The sequence below is a fragment of the Oncorhynchus clarkii genome, chromosome 20 (assembly GCF_045791955.1).
Source record: "Oncorhynchus clarkii lewisi isolate Uvic-CL-2024 chromosome 20, UVic_Ocla_1.0, whole genome shotgun sequence".
Lineage (NCBI taxonomy): Eukaryota > Metazoa > Chordata > Actinopteri > Salmoniformes > Salmonidae > Oncorhynchus > Oncorhynchus clarkii.
The window spans coordinates 57487519-57500411 of record NC_092166.1 but is presented as its reverse complement, the minus strand read 5'-3'; the positions used below and the strand labels follow the sequence as shown (position 1 = coordinate 57500411).

The following is a 12893-nucleotide window of genomic DNA, read 5'->3' as shown; positions in this document are numbered from 1 at the left end:
TGAGGTTTTCCTAACGAGGCCCATGAATAATTCAGGAACACAACGGGAACTTCTGCCAGACACAGACACCACCTCTATTTACAGATAGTCTGTACCCAACCAGGGACATCGAGTTCAACCTTCACTGTCATGCAGGTCTTGTGTTTATCCATCAGTCAAGCCTAAGAGACCCAATGGTACGTGTTATTGGCACAATAGAAATACAATAGGTTGTTTACATATGCAGGTATCATTTACCCATCCAAACTGGGATTAACCACCAAGAGAAAGAAAAATATATATATGGTTAGGCCTGAACCTACCAAGTACAGGACAACAGCCTACCTGGCCTACCGAAGCTGTGTCCTTTTGAACAACGTCCAAGGTCAAATTTTCCATCCAAGGTGTCAGACTCTGGTGGCTTGTCATTGTTGATAGACAACAAAAAATGTTTCACCTCTTCCACACTAACTTTAAGATGTAAAATTACATAAAAAAGGACTTAAATTATGGACATGAATTGTTCACCAATTCCCATACGCCATAGATTAGGCCATAAATATTTCCCCCCTAGGCAGTTAAAAGCGTTTTCTTAAAAACAAGTTTTGAATTGTAAAGAATTTGAAAGGCAATGCAAGTAATGTATATCTAGGGCTACACTATACACCTTTACTATTAAATCATATATATATCATGTGATATGCATATCATTGCATGATTCATTCTTTATAAAAACAAGAACAATAAAGAAGTGCAAGCTTCCATTAGAATTTCACTGCACCTGTGCAATTTATCTCTGGAGATGGACACAGCTCCACCGGGGATTTTTATTTGCCTAAAAAATGAAGGTAAGGAGTTGTTGATGAAAGGTGTCCTCTCTATTAAGTACACCTGGGAGATTTCTAATGAGCTATGGATAGCCACAGGCTCATGCATAATGATAGCGTATTCAAATAAACAGTAAATGTACTTGAACATTACACCATCTATTAACGAAGCCGTCTGCACGCAACACAGATTTGGAATTTAGCTTGCAACTGAGCGGTCAAACAGACCAAGAAATCGCGTGTGTTCGCGTCCGATAGTGAAGTCTTTGCCTCCGAAAGATGGAATGTGCACGGCACCTGAAATTCTTTCAGCAATTTCACTAATACAAAGCCCATTTCTCATTTTCTTACTGCTCTGCTGATGAATAGCTACGGAACTATACAATCCTGGCATTTCGCAAATCTCGGGAAATAAGAGAAAATATGTCTCGTGCTCAGGCACATAAAAAGCACTGTGATAAATATTTGATTGTATAGCAGTCGCCCTCTGGTGGGGAGAAGTGGTATTTTTCTGATAGAAACCAAATGATGTTGAATCCACTGGCTGCGTTTGGGATATTTGATTGATTTTGATATCCCACAGCCCTGAACACTGTTTGTGTTATTATCTTGATTTATGTCCAATTTCTACACAGATTATAACTAAGTCATGCAGTTTAGTGTAGGTCCCTTGCCACACGAAAACGCAGGGATTTAATACGGTTGGCCGGCTTGTGGAGCTCCATTTTTTTTGTTGTTGCCAAGTTCAAAGTTCGCAGCGAAACAACAACAAACAAAGCAGACAGCAATGTACTAGCTAACTTAGTTTAGTCGTTTGTAAGTATCAATTGCTTCTACCTCAACTAATTTGACGAAATGACACCAGCGTTATCTAAACAAACGTTGTTGTTCACGACATTTAGTCTAGCTTTGACCCGGGTTTCATACTGCTCAGTTGCAAATGCTAACGTTAATTCAAGCATACCTGCGATTGCAAATTATTTCGGAACGAAAGGCAGATATGAGGAAGTAAACCCCTATCTCATTAATGACATCCTCTCGGTAAACAAATCCCTTTTAAAACCGGGATGTACCGATTGCACTGCTGTTCATGTGACCGCCATAATTCGGCATGGAACACGATATCCAACGACCAAAAATATCAAAAGGATGCAACGGCTTTACGACCTTGTTCTAAACGACGCAAAGAACACCGATAAATGGCTGACTGACATAAAAACCAAGTGGGAAATGTGGTACACTGAAGACATGGATGGCAAGCTTGTGGAAAAGGGGCGAGATGACCATAGGCATCTGGCTGTCAGGTTGGCAACATTCTTTCCATCTTTGATGTCAGAGGAAAACCTCAGGAGCCATCGTATCCGTTTCATCACTAGCTCCAAACACAGATGCGTGGACAGCATTGTCGCTTTCCAAGAAGGCCTACTCAACCTTTGGAACGTAACAGGTGAGTTTGTAGAGTAAACCTAGTTTAGTCTTTTTCCTATTATCTGAATTATAAATAGGCCTTTGGGTATCACACTCAGTCACAAACACGGATCACCAGTGCTTTTTTGACGTTAATGTAAAAGCGCGGTGAGTCTTCAGCGTATACATCCTATCCTGCCACACTGATTCTAAATCTAATTTTATTGGTCACGTACACATATTTAGCAGACGTAATTTCGCATGCTTGTGATAAATAATCCACAGAAAAAAACAGATACTTATGAGCTAGAAGCAGAGCTGCCATGTCTGTCGGCGCCATAAACCTGAGCTGTGTTCGAAAACTACCATTTGTGATGTACATTTAGTATGTAGTATGCTTATTGGTCATTTAAGTAATAATGCCCGAGAAGCTGGTGTTTGGTGGATATATTGGCAAAGGTGTTGTTAGGCCCCTGTAAATGTTAGTCTAAAAGAAATGTGAGAATGTCTAGATGTTTTTTATAGTTACGTTTATAAATTGCCTGGCTGGGCTGATGAGGCAGACGGAACAGAGTAAATAGGCATTTTTGTCATAGCAGGTGGTAACTTGTGGAATAGACACGGTCTGGAATGCAGTTTTAACCAATCAGCATTCAGGATTATACCCAGCCATTGTATAAAGTTAGTATGCCAAAAGCTCCTGGATGTCTTACTACAGTCGCCAAAATTCGAAGTATACAACAGTGGACACTTTCTGTGCTTTTAGGGCCCATAATGCAATTATTATAATAATATATAATTAGCATGGCTTCACAACATTTTCAGATTTTAAGAAAATTGTGGAAAATATGCAGCCGAAGTCTGACGAGAGCAGATACAAATGTAAGTACAAAAAGTTCACAAGTTAAATTAGTTAACTATAGTTATGATAAATGTTGAGCAATGTAATACATTTTTTAAATTACTTTTCAAATAAGTTACGTTACACGTAACTGACAATTTGTGTTGCTACGCTAGCCTTTCGAACCTTTCGAACCGCATATAGCAGTTGCTTGTATGTACCGGTATGTTAGCTAGCTACCTAATGTTACTTGGCTACTAATAAATTGACAGCATATAATTAATAAACTGTCAATAAACTATCTAACTAACTACCCAACGTTTATTGAATTGATTATTCACGTCATGCTTAGCTAAGTGGTATTGTCGTTGTTCGTTCGTTCTCAATGGACATTGTTAATGAAGTCGTAAGATGTCTAGCTAGTAATTTGTTATGCTAACATGGTGGCAAGAAGTTGCATAGCAACAGCATCAACTTCCGGTAGACAGGCAGAGCGTAAGTACACTTAACTGAAAGGATGCCGTTAGTTTACAGTATACTAAAATTAACTTATACTAAATACTTAATGAGTATATACTACAAACTATGTTAGTATGGGTATTCGAACACAGCTCTGCTCTCTTATTTGTACATAGGTTATGGGGAGGGCCGGTAGGGTAAGTAACTGATCTTGACACAGATCTTGGTAGTGGTGGTCAGCTAGTGAAGAGTTCCCTACGTAATTACATCACATAGCCAAGGCTAGTCATCTCCCTACTGAATTTGAAACGTGGGAAAGGCAAAAATTATTTTTTAAATGGATAAGTAAAGGCAAATCGAGTTTGAGGACATTTTTCAAGTCCAGAAATCTAGAGAAAGATGGTGAATCGAACCCAGAACCAGCCAGAGGACTATCAGTGTCGGAGGAGAGGAGTGAGGGGCAAACTGTTCCTGATGGCGATGCCTTAGCACTGCTAATCCTGCAGTGCATCCACTGACAAAGTGCTCGGAGCAGGTGCAATTTGGAGTTCAAGAACACGCAAACGTATAACCTGCTGTAGCCTACATTGATTTATTTTATTTGAAGTTATATTTCCGATATTATGATATTTGATCTACTGCTACATTGATGTCTTGAAAATTATATGAAATTCGGGTCTTGCAAGCCCCACAGCTGAGTATGTGTGCTCATGCATATGGCGGGTGTTCTACAGTGACGTCAAAAATGTTGCTGTACATTGTCTACAAAATTAGGCTATAAGAAATTCGGACTTGTAGAAGCCCCGCAGCTTTACTCAAGTATGTGGCCATAAAATGCGTTGAATTAATCAGCACCTTGGAGAGTGCTGTCCATTTCACCACCATGTAACAGTAGCCTGCTATATGTTTTCTCTGTCTGCTGCGCTGCTACATTGTGTTTGAAACTTTTTCTCTCAATGTAATCCGGTACCTCAGAGCCCCCCACATAACTCCCCCTCTCTCACACTCACACTGTGTTCATTTACAAATGAAGCACTGCTGATCACCATTAGTACAGTCTGGTGGGGCCGAGATCAGCAACAATAATACACAATGTTTGGACTTATTGTATTCTCTTTTTGTCTTGTTACAGAAGTTGGACCCAGCCAAGAAATCAATGATGAGTTGATGAGATTCTTTGACCAGTGCAAAAAATTTGTTGACGATGTGGAGAACAACAAAACTGCCCTCGAAGAGGTCCACCTCTTCAAGGCCTCAGCAGAGATGAAAATAGTGCAGATGAAGATGGCTGCCCAACTGCAAGTTCCATACAATCACATCACACCAGGTTTTTATTTTTTATTTCACCTTTATTTCACCAGGTAGGCCAGTTGAGAACAAGTTCTCATTTACAACTGCGAACTGGCCAAGATAAAGCAAAGCAGTGTGACACAAACAACAACAGAGTTACACAAGGAATAAACAAACATACAGTCAATAACACAATAGAAAAAGTCTATACAGTGTGTGCAAATGGCATAAGGAGGTAAGGCAGTAAATAGGCCAATAGTAGTGAAGTAATTACAATTGAGCAAATGAACACTGGAGTGATAGATGTGCAACTGGACTTGTTGCTTGGTTCCAAATCGTAGCCACTTTGTGTAGTTTAGGGAGTTCATAATGTTACAGTTGAAACTTGCCAATTGAATTAATTCATTCAATAATTCTCCCCTCTTTCTCACCAGATCTGGTGGAAGCTGCATTCTTCCTGTGCTCATACGAGTTTGCCATCAAATCTTTGAACTCCCCCTGGTGCAACCTGTTTGATGAGACTGACGCCCAAGTATGTACACAGAGCTATTGCCTCTGCCTCATAAACAAGGAAGAACCCAGTTCAGTCATACCGTTCAAACCGGTCTTTCACATTTTCATTAACACAATCACCTGGGCCTTTTCAGGTGCTGGAGTACAAAAATGACCTGAAACAGTACTGGAAGAGGGGCTATGGTCATGACATCAACCGCAAGTCCAGTTGCGCTCTTTTTCATGACCTGTTCAATCGCCTTGATAAGGCTGCTCATGAGATCAGGTGAGTTGGTTTTAAAGTTAGTCCACAGTCATTTTGACTACTATGAGCGTATAATGTAAACACAAGTGCTTAAATAGGCCAATCCTTGTTATCAAGCCACTCTCCTTGTTATTGAAAACCTTGTTTTATTTTTTTATTTCACCTTTATTTAACCAGGTAGGCTAGTTGAGAACAAGTTCTCATTTACAACTGCGACCTGGCCAAGATAAAGCATAGCAGTGTGAACAGAGTTACACATGGAGTAAACGATTAACAAGTCAATAACACAGTAGGGGAAAAAAAGAAAAAAATGCAAAAGGCATGAGGAGGTAGGCGAATAATTACAATTTTGCAGATTAACACTGGAGTGATAAATGATCAGATGGTCATGTACAGGTAGAGATACTGGTGTGCAAAAGAGCAGAAAAGTAAATAAATATAAACAGTATGGGGATGAGGTAGGTAAATTGGGTGGGCTATTTACCGATAGACTATGTACAGCTGCAGCGATCGGTTAGCTGCTCAGATAGCAGATGTTTGAAGTTGGTGAGGGAGATAAAAGTCTCCAACTTCAGCGATTTTTGAAATTCGTTCCAGTCACAGGCACCAGAGAACTGGAACGAACGGCGGCCAAATGAGGTATTGGCTTTAGGGATGATCAGTGAGATGCACCTGCTGGAGCGCGTGCTACGAGTGGGTGTTGCCATCGTGACCAGTGAACTGAGACAAGGCAGAGCTTTACCTAGCATGGACTTGTAGATGACCTGGAGCCAGTGGGTCTGGCGACGAATATGTAGCGAGGGCCAGCCGACTAGAGCCTACAGGTCGCAGTGGTGGGTGGTATAAGGTGCTTTAGTAACAACGGATGGCACTGTGATAAACTGCATCCAGTTTGCAGAGTAGAGTATTGGAAGCTATTTTGTAGATGACATCGCCGAAGTCGAGCATCGGTAGGATAGTCAGTTTTACTAGGGTAAGTTTGGTGGCGTGAGTGAAGGAGGCTTTGTTGCGGAATAGAAAGCCGACTCTAGATTTGATTTTAGATTGGAGATGTTTGATATGAGTCTGGAAGGAGAGTTTACAGTCTAGCCAGACACCTAGGTACTTATAGATGTCCACATATTCTAGGTCGGAACCATCCAGGGTGGTGATGCTAGTCGGGCATGCAGATGCAGGCAGCGAACGGTTGAAAAGCATGCATTTGGTTTTACTAGCGTTTAAGAGCAGTTGGAGGCCACGGAAGGAGTGTTGTATGGCATTGAAGCTCGTTTGGAAGTTAGATAGCACAGTGTCCAAGGAAGGGCCGGAAGTGTACAGAATGGTGTCGTCTGCGTAGAGGTGGATCAGGGAATCGCCCGCAGCAAGAGCAACATCATTGATATATACAGAGAAAAGAGTCGGCCCGAGAATTGAACCCTGTGGCACCCCCATAGAGACTGCCAGAGGACTGGAAAACATCCCCCCCCCCCCCCCCCCCCCCCGATTTGACACACTGAACTCTGTCTGCAAAGTAGTTGGTGAACCAGGCAAGGTAGCCATTAGAAAAACCGAAGCTACTGAGTCTGCCGCTAAGAATATGGTGATTGACAGAGTCGAAAGCCTTGGCCAGGTCGATGAAGACGGCTGCACAGTACTGTCTTTTATCGATGGCGGTTATGATATCGTTTAGTACCTTGAGTGTGGCTGAGGTGCACCCATGACCGGCTCGGAAACCAGATTGCACAGCGGAGAAGGTACAGTGGGATTCGAGATGGTCAGTGACCTGCTTGTTGACTTGGCTTTCGAAGACCTTAGATAGGCAGGGCAGGATGGATATAGGTTTGGGTCCAGGGTGTCTCCCCCTTCGAAGAGGGGGATGACTGCAGCAGCTTTCCAATCCTTGGGGATCTCAGACGATATGAGAGGTTGAACAGGCTGGTAATAAGGGTTGTGACAATGGCGGCGGATAGTTTCAGAAATAGAGGGTCCAGATTGTCAAGCCCAGCTGATTTGTATGGGTCCAGGTTTTTCAGCTCTTTCAGAACATCTGCTATCTGGATTTGGGTAAACGAGAACCTGGAGAGTCTTGGGTGAGTAGCTGCGGGGGGGGGCTGTTGACCGAGGTTGGAGTAGCCAGGAGGAAGGCATGGCCAGCCGTTGAGAAATGCTTGTTGAAGTTTTCGATAATCATGGATTTATCGGTGGTGACAGTGTTACCTAGCCTCAGTGCAGTGGGCAGCTGGGAGGAGGTGCTCTTGTTCTCCATAGACTTTACAGTGTCCCAGAACTGTTTGGAGTTAGAGCTACAGGATGCAAATTTCTGCCTGAAGAAGCTGGCCTTGGCTTTCCTGACTGACTGCGTGTGTTGGTTCCTGACTTCCCTGAACAGTTGCATATCGCGGGGACTATTCGATGCTATTGCAGTCCGCCATAGGATGTTTTTGTGCTGGTCGAGGGCAGTCAGGTCTGGAGTGAACCAAGGGCTATATCTGTTCTTAGTTCTGCATTTTTTGAACGGAGCATGCTTATCTAAAACGGTGAGGAAGTTACTTTTAAAGAATGACCAGGCATCCTAAACTGACGGGATGAGGTCAATATCCTTCCAGGATACCCGGGCCAGGTCGATTAGAAAGGCCTGCTCGCAGAAGTGTTTTAGGGAGCGTTTGACAGTGATGAGGGGTGGTCGTTTGACTGCGGATCCATAGCGGATACAGGCAATGAGGCAGTGATCGCTGAGATCCTGGTTGAAGACAGCTGAGGTGTATTTGGAGGACCAGTTGGTCAGGATGACGTCTATGAGGGTGCCCTTGTTTACAGATTTAGGCTTGTACCTGGTAGGTTCCTTGATGATTTGTGTGAGATTGAGGGCATCTAGCTTAGATTGTAGGACTGCTGGGGTGTTAAGCATATCCCAGTTTAGGTCACCTAACAGAACAAACTCTGAAGCTAGATGGGGGGCGATCAATTCACAAATGGTGTCCGGGGCACAGCTGGGAGCTGAGGGGGGTCGGTATAGCAGGCGGCAACAGTGAGAGACTTATTTCTGGAGAGAGTAATTTTTAAAATTAGTAGTTCGAACTGTTTGGGTATGGACCTGGAAAGTATGACATTACTTTGCAGGCTATCTCTGCAGTAGACTGCAACTCCTCCCCCTTTGGCAGTTCTATCTTGACGGAAAATGTTATAGTTGGGTATGGAAATCTCAGAATTTTTGGTGGCCTTCCTAAGCCAGGATTCAGACACGGCAAGGACATCAGGGTTAGCAGAGTGTGCTAAAGCAGTGAGTAAAACAAACTTAGGGAGGAGGCTTCTGATGTTGACATGCATGAAACCAAGGCTTTTTCGATCACAGAAGTCAACGAATGAGGGTGCCTGGGGACATGCAGGGCCTGGGTTTACCTCCACATCACCAGGGGAACAGAGGAGGAGTAGTATGAGGGTGCGGCTAAAGGCTATCAAAACTGGTCGCCTAGAGCGTTGGGGACAAAGAATAAAAGGAGCAGATTTCTGTGCATGGTAGAATATATTCAGGGCATAATGCGCAGACAGGGGTATGGTGGGGTACGGGTACAGTGGAGGTAAGCCCAGGCACTGGGTGATGATAAGCTGGTTGCTGGTTGCTGGCATTGCTGGCATGCTGGTTGTAATGGGTGAGGTCACTGCATGTGTGGCAGGTGGGACAAAGAAGGTATCAGAGGTATGAAGAGTGGAACTAGGGGCTCCATTGTAAACTAAAACAATGATAATTAACCTGAACAACAGTATACAAGGCATATTGACATAAAGCGAGGCATACAGTAATCGCAGGTGTTGATTGGGAGAGCTAGCTAAAACAGCAGGTGAGACAACGGCTAATCAGCTAGCACAACTACAGCAGGTAAAATGGCGTTGACTAGGCAGAGAGGGTCGGATTAACTACACATAGAGCCTGAGTGCGGCTGGGGCCGACAGATAAAACATAAACAAACAGAATGGAGTACTGTGATTAATGGACAGTCCAGCAGGCATCAGCTATGTAGCCAAGTTTACAGCAAGGGTCCGGTGGAGTATTGGGCTCTAGCCGTGTATGAGTGTGGTTCGGGTGAACAGCTGAGTAGGCCGGGAAGTGGCCCTCAGGGATAGCTTCGGTACTGCGTGCAAGCTAGTGAAGATCAGAAGTAGTGGTCCAGGGATTACGGCAGGAATCCGGCGTTGTTGTGGAGAGACAGTTATCCAGGCTAAAAAAAACTGGCTGGCTGTGCAAAAGGTAAAAGCCGCTCGCAGTGGCTAACAATGACTAAATAGCTTGTAGCTAGTTAGCTGGTTAGCTTCTGGAGGTTCTTGAATGTGTTATAAAAATTATTGGGTCCCTGAGGGTATATCCATCACTTCCTCTCCCATTAATTGTTACACCTGTTTTAAAAATGGGCTCTCTACAATGGGGAAAGTCATTGAAGTAAACTGCTACATGGCAATTGATCATTTCTCCTTTGTTTTGCCCTCTGATGCATTTCACCTCACTTCATTGTAATAACATAGTAAGTGTGGCTGGTTATCATCATGATTTTTGAATTGTGGATTAAGTCCCCTTTTTTTCTGTTCAGGTTTGGGCATGTATCTGAGGCTGTGACCATTCAGGTGGGCCATGCCGAGACCCTCCTGCCCCTGTTGGCCCTTATGGGCTTTTTCAGAGACGAGACGCCCCTGACCGCCGACAACTTTGACCTGCAACATGGCCGCACCTTCCGCACCAGCCGCATCGTGCCTTACGCAGCCAACTTGGTCTTTGTGCTGTATGACTGCAGTGAAGGCCTCCGGCTGCAGTTCCTACTCAACGAGACACCTCTGAAATTCCCCAATATAAACCACCAGGCTCCTCTGTACAATACGGTCAGAGAGACCTACAGAGAGTTGCTGCACGGCTGCAATTTCGAGAAGGAGTGCGAGCCGTCCAGACCCAACAGAAACTGTGAGCTGTGAGCTTGGGGCATGTGAAGGTGGAGGGCTCTTTCTATACATGGGTTTGAAGACTCCAACTTCTGTGTCATACAAGAGAGGGTGTTTTAAAGGTTTTGTCTGAACCAGTTCCTTTTTTTCTGATATCTTTTTAGAAGTAACAGGTTTCACAGATAGCTTTTACTGGGCCCCTTTTTTTTCCAGGTGTCACTTTAGCACAAGTTATCATGATGCTTGCTTTCTTTTCTAGGGTCATCCAGGGTCTTAATTGAATTCACTCTTTTTAGAGGAGGGAGAGCTTTATATTTATGTTATTTCACGGTTTCATATTGATTTATATTATATTGCAGATTTCAGGTTCCTTTTTGTGTTTTCATACAGTATGCATTTTCCAAACGCAGAAAGAAACAATGAGTAGAATATAACGTCTGCCACTGGATAGATGCAGTGGGTTGGGTTTACTTGCTGAGAAACTCTTTGAAATTGTTTGTTTGTTAAATTTTTTTGCTCTGTAATGAGTCATTTTGTTTGGGCTGATTTTATATTTGCACTCATTTTCAGAAACATTTACTCCAAAGTTTGCCTTTTTTAAATATGGACTCAAACATCATTGGACTGCATTGTGAACAAAATATACATTTTGAACAATAAGCTTTTAATTTGGGGTTACCTTAGCTTTATTTAATTATTTTCTACATTGTCATTTGATTTGTTTGTGAAATATTTCAGATTAAAGTAAATGCCTTGAGATTTTGACATATTTGCTTTTGTATCAAATGCAAATTGAGCAACCCATTTCAAAATCAGTAAATGATGTCATATGGTTCAAATGTTCCATGACAGTGGTTATTTGTAAATTGCATCAAATGCCATTCATGGGTTCTCTTGATTACATGGGGTTTCTTTCGATTTTGCAACGGATCAGCAAATTACCTATGGGAACTCCTTCCCCTTCACGTGATGCGATTGAGATGAATATTAAATATGTTTACTGTTACGCCACACCCTTACTGAACCCACGTGATACGTCAATGCAAAAGGCAGTGTGACGTGACCTACAGCCTTTTCTTCACTTGCACGTTTGTGTTTTACATTACGAGACTGCTATTAATAGTCTTTAGATTACCTTTCTACAGAATTACGGATTTTTCAACGACTCGGAGGTGCTGAAGTAGTTTATTTGTTATCTAATCTACAATCTCCCCACGTCTCGTTATTGTGCCTGCCCATACTAGCTAACTATTTTTGCTTTTTGTCAAGCATTTTCCATCCTTGTGCGTTGGCTAGCTAGTTAGCTTTGAGTCTATCCTATTACCCCAGAAGTTAGCCATCCATAGCAACCATAGCTAGTTTGCTTGTTGTACCTGTTGTTGGCGCTTGTTGACCCGCGGTGTCGTGCCTTTCCCCGCTTGACTGCCACACCAGCCCATTGATCCAGCATTACCACTCCCTCGCTTGAAGTATTGCTGTGATCAAGGAGCTCAGCAGTGATGTAGGCTACCGGTCCTTGCTTGACAGAGACAGTCCAAGCTTGACTGTGCCAGTCAGGTGACTTTATATAAGTGGGAGTTTCGAACCCGGACCTTGATACATATTTAGGCGGGAGTCTCGATCCCAAAGCACGACTGGTCGGAGCCAACGGTAAACCTAACTTTCTCTCAAAGGATCTGAAGCCGGTACCGAGAGCAATCGAAGCATACACCAGAAAAAAAAAAAAATTTTTTATGTGAATCTATTTGTTGCACACTGATTCAGTGCTGTACACAGGCTGATGTTTCACAAATGTCAACAGCGTGAAAAACAACTCCCAGCATCAGATGAGCACACACTTTGCATTCTTGGCTTGGGAAATGAACATGCTCAAATGGCTGCACAGGGTAGCAGCTCTTGGACTCACTGTCAGAAATTCTAACCAAGAGCATTGAATTCTTGATTTGTGAGCTTTAGGGGTGGTGCCTCTGGATTCTCATCAGATGAGTCTGCCACACAGGTCAATGATCATTCCAAACGCTCCAAGTCTAACGCTCCAAGCCACTGCCCAATAAATGCCATCGCTCATCCTCAACTGAGATACAAGGAGATTGTCACTGTTGTATGGCAACCAATGAGTCTGGCCTCGCACATCTTGGCCAGGCTTCCCCCGCTGGTACCAAACCCAACCCCTACCTCTGAACGGAGTGTGGTTGTTGAATCAGATGACACTGACGTACTGTCCACGAGCCTCCCACTCATGGCACAGACTATGAGCACTCTGATGATGATGCTCTGTACCACAGCTCTAGCATCGTCCATTCCCTTCCTGGCAGTGACGGTCAACTAGAAAATATCATTCTCTGAAAGTGTATTTACTTATTTTTACCCCTTTTTTGTGATATCCAATTGGTAGTTACAGTCTTGTCCCATCTCTGCAACTCCCGTA

The 12893-nt window shown here is 43.3% G+C and overlaps 1 protein-coding gene across 1 annotated transcript; it reads left to right on the top strand.

Annotated features, from left to right (window-relative positions):
* The first annotated feature begins 1478 nt into the window (after positions 1 to 1478).
* On the top strand, positions 1479 to 11230 carry LOC139376577 (multiple inositol polyphosphate phosphatase 1-like). The gene is made up of 5 exons (XM_071119325.1): positions 1479 to 2253; positions 4646 to 4840; positions 5238 to 5335; positions 5451 to 5581; positions 10123 to 11230. Exons 1-5 carry the CDS (start codon positions 1662 to 1664, stop codon positions 10496 to 10498), a joined length of 1392 nt encoding a protein of 463 aa, XP_070975426.1. The 5' UTR covers positions 1479 to 1661; the 3' UTR covers positions 10499 to 11230.
* The last annotated feature ends 1663 nt before the right edge of the window (positions 11231 to 12893 follow it).

Coding starts and splice junctions, on each gene's coding strand:
- LOC139376577 (XM_071119325.1), top strand. CDS start 1,662: ATGACACCAGCGTTATCTAAACAAACGTTGTTGTTCACGACATTTAGT. Junction 2,254..4,645: donor CAACCTTTGGAACGTAACAG/GTGAGTTTGTAG, acceptor GTCTTGTTACAG/AAGTTGGACCCAGCCAAGAA. Junction 5,336..5,450: donor TTGATGAGACTGACGCCCAA/GTATGTACACAG, acceptor GGGCCTTTTCAG/GTGCTGGAGTACAAAAATGA.